Source organism: Oncorhynchus kisutch, linkage group LG22, assembly GCF_002021735.2.
Source record: "Oncorhynchus kisutch isolate 150728-3 linkage group LG22, Okis_V2, whole genome shotgun sequence".
Classification (NCBI taxonomy): Eukaryota; Metazoa; Chordata; class Actinopteri; order Salmoniformes; family Salmonidae; genus Oncorhynchus; species Oncorhynchus kisutch.
In genome coordinates, this window is record NC_034195.2 from 5,862,398 (window position 1) to 5,882,151 (window position 19,754).

The 19,754-nt window shown below is 45.3% G+C and overlaps 1 protein-coding gene across 14 annotated transcripts in view; it reads left to right on the top strand.

Moving 5' to 3' along the window:
* The window catches only part of LOC109867834 (inositol hexakisphosphate and diphosphoinositol-pentakisphosphate kinase 1), a 68,964-nt gene that overhangs the window by 30,730 nt on the left and 18,480 nt on the right, over positions 1 to 19,754 (top strand). For 3 of the 14 annotated variants that reach the window (XR_004204787.1, XM_020457156.2, XM_020457157.2), the window contains exons 16-27: positions 1,653 to 1,774; positions 1,961 to 2,143; positions 2,909 to 3,050; positions 4,795 to 5,018; positions 5,424 to 5,551; positions 8,233 to 8,356; positions 8,634 to 8,741; positions 8,914 to 9,030; positions 9,121 to 9,258; positions 12,427 to 12,517; positions 14,005 to 14,133; positions 19,132 to 19,320. Coding sequence is in view for 13 of the 14 variants with exons in the window: in XM_020457156.2 (XP_020312745.1) it covers positions 1,653 to 1,774; positions 1,961 to 2,143; positions 2,909 to 3,050; positions 4,795 to 5,018; positions 5,424 to 5,551; positions 8,233 to 8,356; positions 8,634 to 8,741; positions 8,914 to 9,030; positions 9,121 to 9,258; positions 12,427 to 12,517; positions 14,005 to 14,133; positions 19,132 to 19,320 (1,695 nt within the window). In the remaining variant the exon portion in view is untranslated. Of the gene's footprint in view, positions 1 to 1,652; positions 1,775 to 1,960; positions 2,144 to 2,908; positions 3,051 to 4,794; positions 5,019 to 5,423; positions 5,552 to 8,232; positions 8,357 to 8,633; positions 8,742 to 8,913; positions 9,031 to 9,120; positions 9,259 to 12,426; positions 12,518 to 14,004; positions 14,134 to 16,140; positions 16,204 to 19,131; positions 19,321 to 19,754 lie in introns of all 14 variants that reach the window. The other 11 variants (XM_031801165.1, XM_020457158.2, XM_020457164.2 and 8 more) reach the window with 8 other exon arrangements.

Genomic DNA, 19,754 nt, shown 5'->3' on the forward strand with positions numbered 1-19,754 from the left:
CGGATCATTTCTTTGTACAAAATCAGCAGGGGATCAAATACCTTTTTCCCTCACTGTGTATATATATATATATATCATTATATATCATTTTTTTCCGTTTTCTTTGCTATGCTTTAAAAAAATGATTTATATAAAATATAGTTTTTGTACCAGGGCCTCCAGAGTGGCACAGCGGTCTAAGGCACTGCATCGCTAGAGGCCTCAGTACGGTTCCGGGTTTGATCCCGGGCTGTGTTGCAGCCGGCCACGACCGAGAGACCCATGAGGCGGCACACAATTGGCACAGCGTCGTCCGGGTTAGGGCAGGGTTTGGCCGGCTTGGATGTCCTTGTCCCGTCGCACTCTAGCGACTCCTTGTGGCGGCCGGGCGCATGCACTCTGACTTCGGTCACCAGCTGTACAGAGTTTCCTCCGACACATTGGTGCGACTGGCTTCCGGGTTAAGCGAGCATGTGTCAAGAAGCAATGCGGCTTGGCGGGGTCGTGTTTCGTCAGACGCACAGCTCTCGAACTTAGCCTCTCCCGAGTCCGTACAGGAGTTGCAGCGATGGGACAAGACTAACCACCAATTGGATACCATGAAATTGAGGAGAAAAATGGGTAAACATTACCACAAAAAAAACAATATGTACAGAGGAGTGTTAAGAGTAGCAAACGTTTTCTGTTAATTCTGCTCTTGTGTTCTTACCTCTTGCACTGTATACTAGAAGGTAGCTGCGGGGGCCTTGGCTTCGAGTCTCTTATTGGTAAGAAGGGCTTGGACTTCCGCTGTTAACTGTCACGAATGGATCCATTCAAACTGCATCGTCCTCATTACACTACTCACCCATTCCACTGGCTAACCTGGGAACCTTGGGAGGTTTGGGTTTTATCATAAGAACGATATGTCTTTTGCTGTAGGTTTGTGTGAAAGGGTCCATGAGGTGATCCGACGATCCAAGGACGCAAAGGTGTTTGGTCATCTGCAAATGCAGTTTCATGACTCAGCAAGTTTTGAAGCCGTTCAGTGACTGCGGGATCATCTCCTACTAACAATGCTCCTGGCAATTCTCCATGGGTTGGAATTGTTTGTCTGAATTGTTTACCAGCAGCGTAGCTTCGGTTTCACTTTCGAAACGAAAACGAGCATGATAACTGAATTGGTTAGTTAAGGGTTTCGACCACATTCCATGTGTTTTTAACCATTTTTCATCCCAGGTATGAGATGTGAAGGACTTGCTTTCCTTCCTTTTCAGGTGAACAGAATCCAGTTGACTGATATTTTTATTTGATTTTTTTGTCACAAAATCAACACGGTTTCCTCCCTCCAACTGCAGATATATACTACCTATATGTTTTTGTGCACATACAGTCTGTGCTGTTACGTAGGCGCGCACCAGAGGATGCTGGTGGGAGGTGCTATAGGAGGACTGGCTCATTGTAAATGTCTGGAATGGAATTATTGGAACCGTATCATATGGAACCCACATGTTTGACTCGTTCCCAATAATTCCGTTCCAGTCATTACAATGAGCCCATCCTGCTATAACTTCTCCCACTAGCTTCATCTGGCAGGCATCCTTTAATTCTCGCTCTCCCTTCCTCTGTGATGTCCTGTAAGCCTGATGTTCCTCACTCTGTGTGTGTGTGTGTGTGTGTGTGTGACCCTGTAGGGGACTATGCCGGTTTTCCTGGCTGTGGTCTGCTTCGTTTACACAGTACCTACCGCCACGACCTCAAGATCTACGCTTCAGACGAAGGCCGTGTACAGATGACCGCTGCCGCTTTTGCGAAGGTATGTTTACAGTACAACGTGTGTGTGTGTGTGTTTGTGATGCATGCTCGCTGTATATGTAAGCCTGGTTCCTTTCATTTGTGTTCAGTGTCAATACATCTCTCCCTTTGCATGTATGAACACTTTCTGTGTACAGAACATATTGTTGCGTGTGTGTGTATATCTCATAACTGTCTTATTGTGTAGGGTCTGCTGGCTCTGGAGGGGGAGCTGACTCCCATCCTGGTGCAGATGGTGAAGAGTGCCAACATGAACGGCATGCTGGACAGCGACAGTGAGTCTCTGACCGACTGCCAGCAGAGGGTGAAGGCCCGCCTCCATGAGATCATGCAGAAAGACCAGGACTTCACTGAGGCAGACTACCAAAAGGTACAGTCTGTAGATTCCGTCATCGAGACCACTGCTACCCACCCAGTCGTTGTTTGGAAAGGCCATAGGAGGAAAGCCCTGTTTTTGAAATGGTTAACATTTAACTCGGGGCTCCCGAGTGGCGCGCCAGGCTAAGGCATTTCATCTCCGTGTTGGACCAGCGTCGTCTGGGTGTAGGCCGTCATTGTAAATAAGCATTTGTTCTTAACTGACTTGCATAGTTAAAGGTTGAATAAAAAAAGCCTGCAGGTGTAATGCCTTAATAGTTATAATAAGCATGAATGAGCCAATAATAATAATGTGCATTCAACTAAGAATCATTATGACATGCTCATTTTTATTTTTAATTTTTATTTTTTATATTTTTGAACGCTCTAACCACTAGGCTAACCTGCTGCCTCATGACGAGTATTTCAATACATTATACAGTAACTACATCATAATGTATTATAGCTGCTGGCGTTAAGTAAACTATGGTCACCCGTTACACTGATGTGAGGCTCCATTGGCAATTCCATCAACTTGAGCAGTCCTTGAAAAGTGTTTTTGAGATTTGATTGTTTTTAATCTACCATCCTGTTTCCTATCCATTCCTTACTGTACCGCCTTCAACTGATCATGCCATTGCTGTCAATATCCAGAGTCTCACGTAACATTTCAACACTACCTGTTATGGATACCAACAGTGGCATTGCCACCAGTTCCATTAAGTGCTGCACGATTTGTACCACTGTAATAGCATGTGACTGTTACTATGTGCTGCAGCTGGCCCCTACAGGCAGCCCCTCTCTGGTTAACTCCATGAAGATCATAGGGAACCCAGTGAGGACGTGTGACCAGGTCTACGCCCTCATCCAGAGACTCACCTCCCAGATCCGCAAAAGGCTCGAGGACCCCAAATCTGCAGGTCTGTTCTCTGTTTAGACTTGAATGGAATTTAAATAGTTTATTGTCCGATTATAAGACTTTTTGACCCATTCCTAATAGGTCAAAATGTAAACATTAGTGGAGACTGCTTTCCAGGTTTGGATTCACTGTTACATTTGCTACCAAAGAGCGGTGCGGAAGCTAACTAGCCAACTGTAAATAAGTGAATTGTTTTACCTCCGTTCGATAGAGAAGTTACTTGGCTAGCTAGCTAAAGTTATTGACGGTTAGTTATCTACCGCTCCTACACTCTTTTGCTAGCTATCGGGAATGCCGTTGTGTCAAAAATATACCTCAAAATGACTAGGTTTCTCCAGTTTTGTTTACATTTTGCTAATGTGATATACACTGAACAGAAATATAAATGCTACATATAAAGTGTTTATTTATCCCTGTTAGTGAGCATTTCTCATTTGGCAAGAGAATCCATCCACCTGACAGGTGTGGCATATCAAGAAGCTGATTTAACAGCATGATCATTACACAGGTGCACCTTGTCCTGGGGACAATAAAAGGCCAGTCTAAAATGTGCAGTTTTAAAACACCTTTCCACAGATTTTTTGAGGGAGTGTGCAGTTAGCATAGTGACTACAGGAATGTCCACCAGAGCTGTTGCCAGAGAATTTAATGTACATTTCTCTACCATAAGCCGCCTCCAACATCGTTTTAGCTAGTTTTACAGTATGTCCAACTGGCCTCACAACCGCTGTCATGTGGTTTGCTGATTATGGTTTTTTTTGGCATGCATAAGCTTCAATAAACACAATTGCATTTTATTGATGGCAACTTGAATACACAGAGATACTGTGACAAGATCCTTTGGGGCCCTTTTTTAAATTATTTTTTATTTTTTATAAAAGTATCTGTGACCAACAGATGCATATCTGTATTCCCAGTCATGACCCAAAACACCTCCAGTCTGTGTAAGGGCTATTTGACCAAGAAGGAGTGTGATGGAGTGCTGCATCAGATGACTTGGCCTCCACAATCACCTGACTTCAACCCAATTTGAGATGGTTTGGGATGAAGGAAAATCAGCCAACAAGTGCTCAGTATATATGGGAACTGTTGGAAAAGCATTCCAGGTGAAGCTGTCTGAGAGAATGCCAAGAGTGTGCAAAGCTGTCATCAAGGTGGCTACTTTGAAAAATATAAAATATTTTTTGATTTAACACTTTTGTTCTGGTTACTACATGAGTCCATACATGTTATTTCATCAATTGAATTCCTGTCTAGTGTAAGCTACGCTAACTGTCTAGTGTAAGCTACGCTAACTGTCTGCTGTAAGCTACGCTAACTGTCTAGTGTAAGCTACGCTAACTGTCTGTTGTAAGCTACGCTAACTGTCTGCTGTAAGCTACGCTAACTGTCTGCGGTAAGCTACGCTAACTGTCTGCGGTAAGCTACGCTAACTGTCTGCGGTAAGCTACGCTAACTGTCTGCTGTAAGCTACGCTAACTGTCTGCTGTAAGCTACGCTAACTGTCTGCTGTAAGCTACGCTAACTGTCTGCTGTAAGCTACGCTAACTGTCTGCTGTAAGCTACGCTAACTGTCTGCTGTAAGCTACGCTAACTGTCTGCTGTAAGCTACGCTAACTGTCTGCTGTAAGCTACGCTAACTGTCTGGTGTAAGCTACGCTAACTGTCTGGTGTAAGCTACGCTAACTGTCTGGTGTAAGCTACGCTAACTGTCTGCTCTAAGCTAAGTCCTTTCCTGTTCCCAGACCTGCAGCTGTACCACAGTGAGACCCTGGAGCTGATGCTGCAGCGCTGGTCCAAGCTGGAAAGGGACTTCCGGAATAAGAGCGGCCGCTACGACATCAGTAAGATCCCAGACATCTACGACTGTGTGAAGTACGACACGCAGCACAACGCCACGCTGGGCCTGGAGGACACACTGGAGCTGTTCAGGCTGTCCCGTGCCCTGGCCGACATCGTCATACCTCAGGTGAGGGGAAGACGAATACCCACACGTTCACGTTTACCTGCGCAAACGGGGACTATGGCAGTGGTCTCGACCTATCAAGCGGGGAGCATGACCCCTGAACATTTCTTTGCTCCTTGTTGGATAGAGAAACGTGAACACACACACACACAGAGGAAAGAATTTTTGACCAGCGTGTTACTTTAGACTCCCGTCCCCTCAGTCTATGAGGATGATTATGGCTCAAGATGCTTCTTTCGTACTCTTTATCGTTTCCTTTTCAAGTGCGTAATGCCGACTAAGCTTACTTTGCTATCCCTTCAAGTACAGTAAGCCTGGCTATGAAATTACAGTTTTAGGAACCTGCCAGAAAATGTTCAACACGAAGTAACATCTTTGAGCATGAAATTGTTCTGTTTCTCTCTCCAGGAGTATGGCATCAATAAGCCAGAGAAGATGGACATTGCCCAGGCCTACTGCTTGCCCTTGATGAAGAAGATCCAGCTAGACCTGCAGAGGACCCACGAGGACGAGGCCGTCAACAAGCTGCACCCACTGTGAGTTGCAGTGCCACCTGTGACCATGGTCTGTGGCTCGGTGCCACTGATCTAGGATCAGTTGTTGTTATAGATACTCATCACTGTGCTGCAGTTGGTCCCACACTGTCTTTGTCCATTGTCTGAGCCCGAGTTCTTATTAGATCCCTGTTATAATGGGTGTGTACCGCTGGACAAAGATTTTTTTTTTTTATCATAATATCTTATGTTTCCCCGAGTTGTGGCTGAACGACGACATGGATAATATACAGTTGGCTGGTTTTCCAGGGCTCCCGAGTAGTGCAGCGGTCTAAGGCACTGCATCTCAGTGCTAGAGGCGTCACTACAGACCGTGGTTCGATTCCAGGCTGTATCACAACCGGCCATGATTGGGAGTCCCATAGGGCTGCGCACAATTGGCCCAGCGTCGTTAAGGTTAAATAAGAATTTGTTCTTAACTGACTTGCCTAGTTGAAATAAAGGTAAAATACGTTGTTGTTTTTAAATCCATGCAGCTGCAAGACAACCGCTACGTCCCAGTAAGACGAAGGGTGGTGGTCTGTGTCTATTTGTCAATAACATCTGGTGCGTGATCTCTAATATTAAGGAAGTCTCTAGGTTTTGCTCAACTGAGGTAGAGTACCTCATAAGCTGTAGACCACACTATTTACCAGGATAATTTTCATCTGTAGCTGTCTATTTACCACCACAAACCGATGCTGGCACGAAGACCGCACTCAACGAGCTGAATAAGGCCATAAGCACACAAGAAAATGCTCATCCAGAAGAGGCCTGGCACTTTAATGCAGGAAAACTTAAATCCGTTTTACCTCATTTCTATTAGCGTGTCACATGTGCAACCAGAGGGGACAAAAGCTGGACCACCTTTACTCTAAACACTGAGACTCTTACAAAGCTCTCCCTCGCCCTCCATTTGGCAAATCTGACCATAATTCCAGCCTCCTGATTCCTGCTTAAAAGTAAGAATTTAAGCAGGAAGCACCTGTGACTCGCTCAATACGCAAGTAGTCAGATGACGCAGATGCTAAACTACAGGACTGCTTTGCTTGCACAGACCGGAATATGTTCCGGGATTCTTCCGATGGCATTGAGGAGTAGACCACATCAGTCACCGGTTCGTCAATAAGTGCATTGATGACGCCGCTCCCACAGTGACCATACGTACATATCCCAGCCAGATTGTGTGATTACGCTCTCTAGCTGATGTGAGTAAGACCTTTAAACAGGTCAACATTCACAAGGGTGCAGGGGCCGACCATGCGCTGACCAACTGGCAAGTGTCTAACTGAAATGTTCAACCTCTCCCTGAACGAGTCTGTAATACCTACATGTTTCAAGCAGACCACCATAGTCCATGTGCCCAAGAACGCCAAGGCAACCTGCCTAAATGACTACCGACCTCACTCGCGTCTGTAGTCATGAAGTGCTTCAAAAGGCTGGCGATGGATCACAACACCATCATCCCATAAAACCTAGACCCACTCCAATTCGCAGTGTGGTGCCAGGACGAAAACTTCTCCTTCAACATGAGCAAGACAAAGGAGCTGATTGTGGACTACAGGAAACAGAGGGCTGAGCATGCCCACATTCACATCGACAGGGCTCTAGTGGTCCAACCATACCAAGACAGTCGTAAAGAGGTCACAACAACGCCTATTCCCCCTCAGTAGACTGAAAAGATTTGGCATGGATCCTCAAAAAGTTCTACAGATGCACCAACGAGAGCAACTGGTTGCATCACCGCCTGGTATGGCAACTGTTCGGCATCCGTCCGCAAGGCGCTACATATGGTAATGTGTACGGCCCAGTACATCACTGGGGCCAAGCTTCCTGCCATCCAGGACCTCTATACCAGGCGGTGTCAGAGGAAGGCCCTAGTCATAGACTGTTCTCTCTGGTACCGCAAGCCATACCGAAGCTGCTGCTACTCTGTCTATGCATAGTCCCTTTACCCCTACCTACATGTACATATGACCTCAATTACCTCTACTAACCCGTACCCCCGCACATCGACTCCCTGGTTATTATTTTATTATGTTACTTTTTTTGAAACTGTAGTTTAATTAGCATTTCCTTACTCTGCGTTGTTGGTTAAGGGCTTGTAAATAAGCATTTCACAGTAAGGTCTATACCTCTTCTATTCAGCGACTGGGGCCAAGCTTCCTGCCATCCAGGACCTCTATACCAGGCGGTGTCAGAGGAAGGCCCTAGTCATAGACTTACTCTGCGTTGTTGGTTAAGGGCTTGTAAATAAGCATTTCACAGTAAGGTCTATACCTCTTCTATTCAGCGACTGTGACAAATAAATACAATTTTATTTGATAGTTGAATATTTTTAAATGATTTCCAAATGCATTTCAAATACCCCTAGGACCAAACAGAGTACTTAGAAAATACACTTATTTCCAATATTCTACTTGTATTTTCTAATTAAATACATACCAAAAAATTTATGTGAAAGTATTTGCAATCAATAGTATGAAATAGTATTGGAACCGCGGTCGCCCTAGGAGCAGTTCTTATAACACCATGTTGGGGAGTGAGTTCCACTTTCCTAGGACCAGGTCTGGCTATGTACCACTGCCACTGTCCCAGGTTCAGTTTCTATCCAGTAAACCCGCCATTGAGGTGTGTCTCTAGAGCCCCCGTAAGTGATCACCCTTTGTCTTTCATTCCCTCTGGTGGTTCAGGTACTCGCGGGGGGTCATGTCTCCAGGGCGTCACGTCCGGACCCGCCTCTATTTCACCAGCGAGAGCCACGTCCACTCGCTGCTCAGCATCTTCCGCTACGGCGGACTCCTGGATGTACGTTGTCACTGTTAAAGTAGCCTGGTCCCAAATCTAGTTGGCATGATAATAGTGACAATGATCATAGCTTAGGAGTTGTCAAGATGGCACAAACACTGGGGCCAGGTTAGTTGTTGTAAAGGGATTGTTGTAAAGGGATAGTTCACTTGAAGTACCAATTGTGATACTACACTTAAGGTCATGAATATTGCAGACTAGGGTTCAAAATCAGAAAATATTTTTTTCCGGTGTAGTTTTCTCTGGTTATAATGTCGTGTGTTTGCGTGTGTGACAGGAGGTGAAGGACCAGCAGTGGAAACAGGCCATGGATTACCTCAGTGCCGTCTCTGAACTCAACTACATGACTCAGATAGTCATCATGCTGTATGAGGATAACAACAAGGTCAGTTAGGCCTCTCTGTCCCTATGTCAGTCGTCTTTTCTTTCTGAAGTATTACTGCACCTGGTACCATTACTGTACCATCCTGTCGGTATGTGTCTCTTCCTCTCACTCCCTCGCTCTGTCGTATAGCATCAGTGCTTCTGTTTTGTGTTTCGGTGTGTGTGTTGAACAGGACCCTGGCTCAGAGGAGCGTTTCCACGTGGAGCTCCACTTCAGTCCCGGGGTGAAGAGCTGTGAGGACGAGGAGAACGTCCCTCTGGGCTTTGGCTTCCGCCCAGCCTCCGCTGAGGTCTGTGGGGTGTCTGTGTGGGTGGGGGTGGGTGTGTCTGTCCACAGCCCCCCCCCCCTCCCCCTCATCGGTCTCTTTAATCCAATCCAGAACCAGGAGAAGCAGACCAACCAAGGCAGTCTGGAGGACCTATCACAGGACGAGCCTGACCGGGCCCTGCCTCTCTCTGAGCTAATCAGCATCAGAAGATCACCCATGATACGCAACCGCAAGACTGGCTCCATGGAGGTACTTGATCAGGGCCATGTCAGTTATTGTGTCCCCTGTCCCAAATTGAGTGTATTCCACATTTAGGGTGGTGTCTTTTTGGTGCACGCAACGGAAAACAGTTTGCAATGGAAAATATTTTGTTGTTGTTTCTGATTGAATAAGTCCAGGTAGTTCCTACCTGTTTGAGTTAATAATAATAAACATAACCCAGGCACAGCTTTCATCTGTTCAGATATTGTATTGCTGGGATAGGCCTGGTTGAATCCAAACCCACATAGAAAGAGACAAACCTTAATTTTGTAATACTTTACGGAAATCCAACGCTTCTCAGGCTACATAGCATTTTAACGCCCTGTGTAGCCCGTCCCTATTAGTGGATTCTTTAGTAAAGTAATGCGTCTGTTTTTACAAATGAATGGAGACCAGTTTTACCTAATTTCTATCAACATGTTAAATGTGCAACCAGAGGGAAAAGAACTCTGGACCACCTTCACTCCTCACACAGAGACGCATACAAAGCTCTCCCTCGCCCTCCATTTGGCTCATCTGACCATTATTCTATCCTCCTGATTACTGCTTACAAGCAAAAATTAAAGCAGGAAGCACCAGTGACTAGATACATTTTTAAAAAAGTGGTCAGATGAAGCAGATGCTAAGCTACAGGACTGTTTTGCAGCACAGACTGGAATATGTTCTGGGATTCCTCCAATGGCATTGAGGAGTACACCACATCTGTCACTGGCTTCATCAATAAGTGCATCGATGACGTCGTCCCCACAGTGACCGTACGTACATACCTCAACCAGAAGCCATGGATTACAGGCAACATCCGCACTGAGCAAAAGGCTAGAGCTGCCGCTATCAAGGAGCAGGACTCTAACCCGGAGGCTTATAAGAAATCCCGCTATGCCCTGCGACGAACCATCAAACAGGCAAAGCGTCAGTACAGGACTAAGATCGAGTCGTACTACACTGTATCTGACGCTCATCGGATGTGGCAGGGCCTGCAAACCATTAGACTACAAAGGAAAGCACAGCCGAGAGCTACCCAGTGACACGAGCCTACCAGACGAGCTAAACTACTTCTATGCTCGCTTTGAGGCAAATAACACTGAAACATGCATGAGAGCACCAGTTGCACCGGAAGGCTCCTGAACATCTAGTCAAATGGCTACCCAGATTATTCACATGGTCCCCTCTCCACACCACTGCCTGCCACTCTGTTGTCATCTATGCATAGTCACTTTAATTAACTCTACCTACATGTACAGTTGAAGTATGAAGTTTGCGTACACTTAGGTCGGAGTCATTAACTCGTTTTTCAACCACTCCACAAATGTATTGTTAACAAACTATAGTTTTGGCAAGTCGGTTAGGACATCTACTTTGTGCATGACACAGGTAATTTTTCCAACAATTGTTTAGACAGATTGTTTCACTTATAATACACTGTATCACAATTCCAGTGGGTCAGAAGTTTACATACACTAAGTTGACTGTGCCTTTTTCAGAAAATGATGTCATGGCTTTATAAGCTTCTGATATGCTAATTTACAACATTTGAGTCAATTGGAGGTCTACCTGTGGATGTATTTCAAGGCCTACCTTCAAACTCAGTGCCTCTTTACTTGACATCATTGGAAAATCAAAAGATATCAGCCAAGACCTCAGGAAAAAAATGTGTAGACCTCCACAAGTCTGGTTCATTCTTGGGAGCAATTTCCAAATGCCTGAAGGTACCACGTTCATCTGTACAAACAATAGTATGCAAGTACAAACACCATGGGACCACACAGCCGTCATACAGCTCAGGAAAGAGATGCGTTCTGTCTCCTAGAGATGAACGTACTTTGGTGCAAAAAGTGCAAATCAATCCCAGGACAACAGCAAAGGACCTTGTGAAGACGCTGGAGGAAACCGGTACAAAAGTATCTATATCCACGGTAAAACGAGTCCTATATCGACATAACCTGAAAGGCTGCTCAGCAAGGAAGAAGCCAGACTATGGTTTGCAACTGCACATGGGGCCAAAGATCATACATTTTGGAGAAATGTCCTGATGAAAGAAAAATAGAACTGTTTGCCATAATGTGTTTGGAGGAAAAAGGATGAGGCTTGCAAGCCGAAGAACATCATCCCAACCGTGAAGCCCAGGGGCGGCAGCATCATTTTGTTAGAGTTCTTTGCTGCAGGAGGACTGGTGCACTTGACAAAATAGATGGTGTCACGAGGCAGGAAAATTATGTGGATATATTGAAGCAACATCTCAAGACATCAGTCAGGAAGTTAAAGCTTGGTCGCAAATGGGTCTTCCAAATGGACAATGACCCCAAGCATACTTCTAAAGTTGTGTCATAATGGCTTAAGGACAACAAAGTCGAGGTATTGGAGTGGCCATCACAAAGCCCTGACCTCAACCCTATACAATGTTTTTAGCAGAACTGAAAAGCGTGTGCGAGCAAGGAGGCCTACAAACCTGACTCAATTACACCAGGTCTGTCAGGACGAATGGGCTAAAATTCACCCAACTTATTGTGGGAAGCTTGTGGAAGGCTACCCAAAACGTTTGACCCAAGTTAAACAATTTAAAGGCAATGCTACCAAATACCAATTGAGTGTATGTAAACTTCTAACCCACTGGGAATGTGATGAAAGAAATAAAAGCTGAAATAATCATTCTCTACTTTTATTCTGAGATTTCACATTCTTAAAATAAAGTGGTGATCCTAACTGACCTAAGACAGACAGGGCATTTTTACTAGGATAAAATGTCAGGAATTGTGAAAAGCTGAGTTGAAATGTAATTGGCTAAGGTGTATGTAAACTTCCGACTTCAAATGTACATACTACCTTAACTAACCGGTGACCCCGCCCATTGACTCAGTACCGGCGCACCCCCCTGTATATATTGTTATTTTTTACTGCTCCTCTTTAATGACGTGTTACTTTTATCTCTTATTCTTATCTGTATTTTTTGAAACTGCGTTGTTGGTTAGGGGCTCGTAGGTAAGCATTTCACTGTAAGGTCTACCTATACCTGTTGTATTCAGCACATGTGACTAATAACATTTGATTTGATGTCTCCATTAGTGACTGCTTGGTTATTTCGCTACCTGTCTAAGTGTCAGCTGTTTGTCCCTCTGTCTCGGTCTGTCGCACTGTGACAATCTCCCTGTCCCCACCCAGGTCCTCTCCGAGACCTCCTCCAAGGGCGCCTCCTACCGCCTCTTCCCCTCCTGCTCGCGCCAGTCCCCTGAGATCAAACCGACTGGCCTAGGTGGGTATCTGGTTTCTGCCAACCACTGCTGCCACTGTCATATTTCAGCAACGCTGTCATCAGCGCTCACTAATCTCTTTGGGTCATGTGTATGACCTCTCTCTCTGTGTCTCACTTGCTCTCTCGTTCTCTGTCTCGTTCTGTTGCTCTCTCGTTCTCTCGCCCCCCTTTCTCTCTCTCTGTACCTCTCTCTTTCTCTCTCTCTCGTTCTGTCTGTTTTCCCTCCCTCTTTGTCTCTCTCTCACGCTCTCCCTCTCGCTCCTTTTCTTCCTCTCTCTTTCTGATGGCTGCATAGCTGCCGTGACTCCATAGTGGTAGGTAGGTACGGCAGCCAAAGCTCCCAGGCTTAGACTATGTAGGCCAGAGGTCAATGGAGAGTCGGTGGAGAGAATGCATCTTAGGGTGTGTCCCAAATGGCCCCCCTATTCCCTTTATCATGCGCTACCATGGGCCTGGTCAAAAGGACTGGACTATGTAGGGAATAGGGGGCCATTTGGGACGTAGCCTTAGAGCCCCACCACCAAGGACCTCTCCTGCCAATAGGGCTCTATATATGGGGGTCTGGGCTCCGCAGAGCCCCCCCCCCCGGATGCTATTCCAGTCTGTCTCCATTTACATGAATCTGTCAAGAGAAGCAAGGAAACTTTCACAAGTTGATTCAATATAACCGCAGATACAATTAGGATTTTGGAGGTGCTTGTTACCCCCAGCCACTTTCTAACACCGTGATAATCACACCTTACTATGCCCTTATAAAACACATAAAAGTGTGCAACGGATTCTTCGGGGCTGAGGTTGGTTTGACTCCTGCGTGCGTTTTCCACTGCTTTCCCATACTCCTACTGTACTGTATGCACCACACTTGTTCAATTATGTCAACCTGTATTTGAAATGACCATTCAAATGTTGCCGCTGTCCCTGCATCCCACCAAAAACCACCGATTCCAGCACAGCTCACTTTAGACCAGAATAAAGGGGTAAACAAATGCGCATTCTTATTCTGCTGTGACTATTTCTATAACCAACTGCTGTAGGAATAGTGGTTATAGAAAAAACTATGTTCATTGTGACAATAGCAATGTTTCTGTCCCCACAGTCCTTGACCACTTTGTTAATTAGGTTCTCATAAGTCTCGTATTGCATTGTATTCACACTAAAAAGACCCCTTATTTCTTAAATCTATGTCATCCTTTGTCTGTGGTCCTACCAGTTGTCGATATAAGTGTAAAGCCTTCAGGCAGTCTCCTTTCCCAGGAGACCTTAAGGAGAGGCTTTATCTATTTTTCTTTTAGGAGGGGTTAGGGGCCGGTGTTAGGAGTGGTCTCCGTTTGTGTGCTCCACTCTATTCATAAACACACACAGGCACACACACCCCTTAGCAACACTGAACTGCTCTTATTAAGAACCGCATGGTGTGCAATGAGTACTAACAACCCCCCCCCCCCCATTTCCCTCCTCTCTCCCACCCCGCGGTTCTTCCACAACAGGGTCCCTGTGCTCGGGCCTCTTCAGTGCCTCTGTCCTGGGGGTGTCCTCTAGCGCCCCCAACCTGCGGGACTACGTCCGCACCCACCACCGCAAACCCCCCCTGTCCCCCGGTTTGCCTTTTGGAGATGGTACGTCCTTCCTCTATCCATCTCTCTCTATCGACCGCTATCTAACTCCTGTCTTTTCAAATGGACGCTGAAAATGCCAAACGTTGCCCGTAAAAAAAAGAAAAATGTTAAAAATTTCAAATGTCTGCCATATCTGCCATTTTTAGTTCCTGCTCAAACACTCTTTACTCTCCTTCCCAACCTTGGTGGACAAGACGTTATTTGATCACCCAAATGATCCGTGAGCCCTCCTTTCCCCCCTCTATCCTTCTGCCTCTAGAACAATCCTCTGCTCGAGTGGTCCCCCCCCCAACAGCATGAGCAGGGACCACAATTGTGATTATATGCTAAGAATTTAGGTTTTATACATTGCATGCATGGATTGGTATTGGATTGCGCACAATCAAATGCGTTACCCATGACCAGTAATCCTGCTTCTCCTAATCAAAGCAACATGGGCTCCCTTTGATTACATGACATAACCGGTGTGTGATTAGGCTGCTAAGTAAATCTCGTCTATACAATTGTATATATTCTGTATCAGTGTGCATGTCATAACTAGGGGGTAAAATGATGTGTTAATCAACAGGGAACTTTCTGTATTAATCCCTTATTTAAGGAAGCGAAGGCTTGAAATCTACCTTGAGATCCATTAATCCAGCATTGCATAATTCCCACTTGCATACCACAATTTCCTGGTTCACTATAGAGTGAAATGGTGAGTTGACTATTATTATAGCCACCAGGGGGTCCTCGTCTAAATTGAACTCTGATTATCGCACATGTTTTCGTCAGGGCATATGGCTTGAAATGTTGGAGCACAAAGATTGGCTTAATTTAATCCAAAAGCTGACACCTACCTCTCGTCATCAGATCAGCGAGCGCCCTGATAGTAACTGCACAGTATGTAATATGAAGACCAAATGACCTGCCACCTGCATGTGAAGAGGAACGATTGTTCCAATGCAGATTGAATTGAAGTGCACGTTTTGTCCAATGGGTGTCACTGTGCACTTTGTTTTCACCGTATACTCGATATTAGATACACGTTAAGAAACGGTCGCTTTGATATTATGCTTGAAGATGTTACATCTTCTGCTTGTATGAGACTAGAGATGTGCGGGGTTTAGAATAACACCAAGGCTTTTCTCTGGTGATGGGGGTTTTGTCTCTGTTTTTGCAATCTCTCTCTCTCTCACTCACTCACTCACTCACTCACATACACATAATGCTGGCCAAAGGCAGTGGTATGTTACAAAGACAAATGAGCAATGATTGTGTTTACAGTCACAGCTCTCAAATCCAGATGGTTACACTATTGTAATAGAGGTGGATGTTAAATCTCAGTTGCCATCACTGGATGTTTCCTTTCCAGATCATTTTGTCGTAGCATATTCTTTAGAGAGAATAGACTCGAAAGACTGTTCCAGAAAGATTTAAGATTTAAGTACATTTTAGGCTATTGGTGACTTGCGCAAATGTCAGTCCTCTGTCTCCATTCAAAACAACCACAATTGAGTTATCATTCGCTTTTCCATCCCATCCACGTTCTCCATTGTTCCTTCATTACCCCTTCTTCCATGCTGCCTTCCCATGCTGCATATCACTGACCACACACAGGCACACATACACCGTACATAGCTGCAGCATTTATAGAGAGGAACTACTTGGGCTCCCGAGTGACGCAGCGGTCTAAGGCACTGCATCTCGGGTACTAGAGGCGTCACTACAGACCCTGGTTTGATTCCAGGCTGTATCACAACCGGCCGTGATTGGGAGTCCCATATGGCGGCGCACAATTGGCCCAGTGTCGTTAGGGTGTGTGTAGGCCGTCACTGTAAATAAGAATTTGTTCTTAACTGACTTGCCTAGTTAAATAAATAAATAAATAAATAAAATATATTTGTTTAAAAAGACAGGGGTCAGGAAAACTCACACGTAGGTACATATGCACTCACACTAGATACAGGCATGTGCACAGGTAGCATGTATCCCCAGTAACGCCAGTTACCCTTCTTATTTCCTCAGAGCTGTTCTCTATGCCGGCAGTAAAGAGATTTTCTGTGTCGTTTGCCAGGCATCCGACTAACGGTATGTCTGCCTTTTTTCAAGTATACCTCGTCCCTCCTTAGTTTCCCTTTTATATCTTGCATGTCTTTCGGGGGGGGAACTATTTTGGGTTTGAAATTGGCTGCGTAATTACATCCATATCAAGATCTCGATTTCTCTTGAGTTTCTACTTCACAAGACGTCCTGTCTCCATCTGTTTGGTTTCAACGTTCATTCTTAGCGACATCTGTGTTTACCGGCCTCTACACTGCATTTATCTGTTAACATCTGATCCACCATTTTCCTACAGGATGGATATACACTGAGTGTACAAAACATTAGGAACTCCTTCCTAATATTGAATTGCAACCCCTTTTGCCCTCGAACAGCCTCAATTTCTCGGGGCATGGACTCTACAAGGTGTCGAAAGCGTTCCACAGGGATGCTGGCCTGTGTTGACTCCGATGCTTCCCACAGTTGTCAAGTTGGCTGGATGTCCTTTGGCTGGTGGACCATTCTTTATACACACGGGAAACTGTTGAGCGAGAAGCCCAAGCAGCGTTGTGGTTCTTGACACAAACCGGTGGCCTCAAGCACCAATTAACTACCATATCCCCGTTCAAAGGCACTTAAATCTTTTGTCTTGCCCATTCACCGTCTAAATGGCACACATACACAATCCATGTCTCAGCTCTTTAAAAAAAAATCCTTTGTTAACCTGTCTCTTTCCCTTCAACTGCACCGATTTTGAAGTGGATTAAACAGGTGAAGTAAATAAGGGACCATAGCTTGTCACCTGGTCGGTCTATGTCATGGAAAGAGCATGTTTCGTACACTCAGTGTTTGTATATGGAATATATCCCCTCCGATATATCACCATGTGTTGCTGTGTACACATTCCTATTTGTTCATTCAAACCCATTCTCTGGCGAGACGATTAGCCCCTCCACCATTCCTATTTGTTCATTCAAACCCATTCTCTGGCGAGACGATTAGCCCCTCCACCATTCCAGTCTACTTTTAGATTAGGATAACCTGTGTTTAAAGCAAATGAATAGCCTTAAACTACTTTTTACTCATGAAATGACTGTCAAATCTCTTGTTCGACTCGCGATAGACCTTTCAGTTTGACCCACTGAAAACGGAGTTTGTGCTAAACCTACGGAATAATAGTATCCAAACGATGGGTGATGGAGGGTTGAGTCTATTCCTTTAATTTTAATTCATGTTTTGGTGTTCAAATGTGGCTGTACCACTTGGTGATTGACAGAAAGGGGCATTCACATTACATCTGTGGAAGAGAGATTGCCGTATGTGTGTTGCTTTATGTGTCCACGTCACTTAATCATCGGAAACTTCTGTTTTCAGGAATGCCCACCTTGGGGGGGTTGACCTACCGTTCATTTCACCCATCTCTTTTCCTGGTCTCAAGCTAGTCTTGTTGCTATGTACTTTGCTGTGCGCTATTAAAGATATTGGTACTTGGCATGGCCTAGGTGTCCAGGCAGCAGTGTACCATCCAGTGGGTTGGATGGGCTCGTCATGCATGGATGAACCCTTTGATGGCAGTCAGATTTGTCCCAACCTATTGGAGCTGAGCTGGGGGAAAATAACAGTGGTGAGCATTTGTGCACAACATTGTTCGACAGTCAACAAATATACATGTGTTGGGACTTCTTCTGTAGCTTGGTTTATGGAGAGACCCATTCAAACTGCCGACTCTGGGCCTTGCTCTTCCTTTCGCTCCGTTGAACAGATTGAGGATTGAGGGAGTTTCCCGAATAGTATATTAGAATATTGTATGTCATCCAAGTGCCTGGATCATCTGACTACGAGGAGCAGATGGACTATGCGTCGCCTCCGTAATTGAGAGATTCCACACATGGTTTCTGTGTCTGTGTTGACAGAGATCTGCTGGTACTCACTGCGATGGCTACGGTGATCAGTGTGTGTTTTTATAGGTGGCCTTAAACAGTGCAGCCCATGCAGTATGTAGAAAGGTGGGTTTGGATACAGTACGGTCTGGACCTGCATCGCAAATGAATAGCTATATAAACTGGCAGTACTTAAAAGAGAGGTGGGGTGGATAAATAGCTTTTCTGTGTCTCTTTGGTCTGATTATGTTTTTCAAGCGGGCGCTAAACAGGGATTTCCCGTTACTGATGCACAGTAACTCTTCTATTCATCCGAACTACAGTACTCAACAGACAACAATTCATGTAACCAACTCACTCCATCTGCCCATTAACACCTGTTGCCTTTGTTCTGACAAAGACATCCACAGTCGCACAATACTGTGTTGCCATGAATGATGCATTAGAACAAAGGAGCTATTTGAGATTGACATTGGGCCAATCTTTGTCTCCGGTAGATATCGTTACGTCTGTTCAATTGTTTACAGTATTTCTGTAAAGGCGATTTATGAGGTACTACTCATAGGGTCTTCAGGTGTGTTCCCATTTTCTATGGTCTGACATCCCCCTTTGAGGTAAAAATGCTTTTTCTATATATATTCCACATGAAAACATTGATTCCTTGTTTTGTAGTTCAGTGTTTTCTTGAAAGAAAGAATCGCCCTTTGATCTTCTACACTCCTGAGACAGGTGTGGTGTTGGGAGTCCAAAAAAAGCCTTGTGACTACTGGTAACTCGTGGAGATGATGAGAGGCATTATGACTGACATGCCTGTAAGCATTTTGACCATTTTTAGGCTTCCAATGTGCATTACCCATTACCCAGCATTATCCTGTGATAATCAGATGGTGAGAACTGTAGCTGGACAGTTGTCCAGTTTCCTTTCTCCATGTGTCAGTTGAGTGGATGAGAGCCTGGGACCTGTAGCCTTGTTTCTTTAGAATGAAAACGAGCGCCTGCCGCTTTAGCATTATGCACATGCTGGCCCACCTACAGTCTTTTTCTTTTGCTCCTCTTCCACTGTGCTCTCTTCCTCGCTCTGCCTCTTCTTCCTCAGAGCCCCTAGACGAGCATCTTGTAGCCCAGCTGCTGAAGGGGCTCGTCACTGACCCGGCCCTCCTGTGTTGCCCCCCTCTGGCCTCTCTGGACAGGGCCATGGCCCACCACCTGCACCAGTGCCCCTACCACCTGCGCCTCCTCAGGAACTGGCTGGTGTCCGGCCAAGACCTCCCCGAGTACCTCTACGGTCAGCCCTCTGTAGACCTCCCGTGTCCTCCCCTCCACCCCTTCATGCAGTGCTGGGGTGCTGCCAGTGCAGGCTTGTTGTTTTGCTTTTCCCTCTCCCCACTTTTTTCTTATTTTTTTCCCCCCCGTCTCTTCTGTCTTCATTTAGTTTTGAGTTTTTTTGTCTAACTCAGTATCACTGTCTACATGAGAATGGCATCAGTCTAATTTGTTGCCCTACTCCTTCCCTGTCTGTCTCTTAACCCGTCTCTTGCTCTGTCTATCTGCATGCCTGCCAGAAAATGCAGCAGTGGCAACTACAAAGGGAGTGTTCATTCTCCTATCGATGGATCGATACCCCTTACTCATTTTGCTACTGAGGCTTTTCATCCAAAAGGATCTTTTGCCAGCTTTCATTTCATTTCGAGATCTTTTTTTTTTATCAGGCTTGACAGG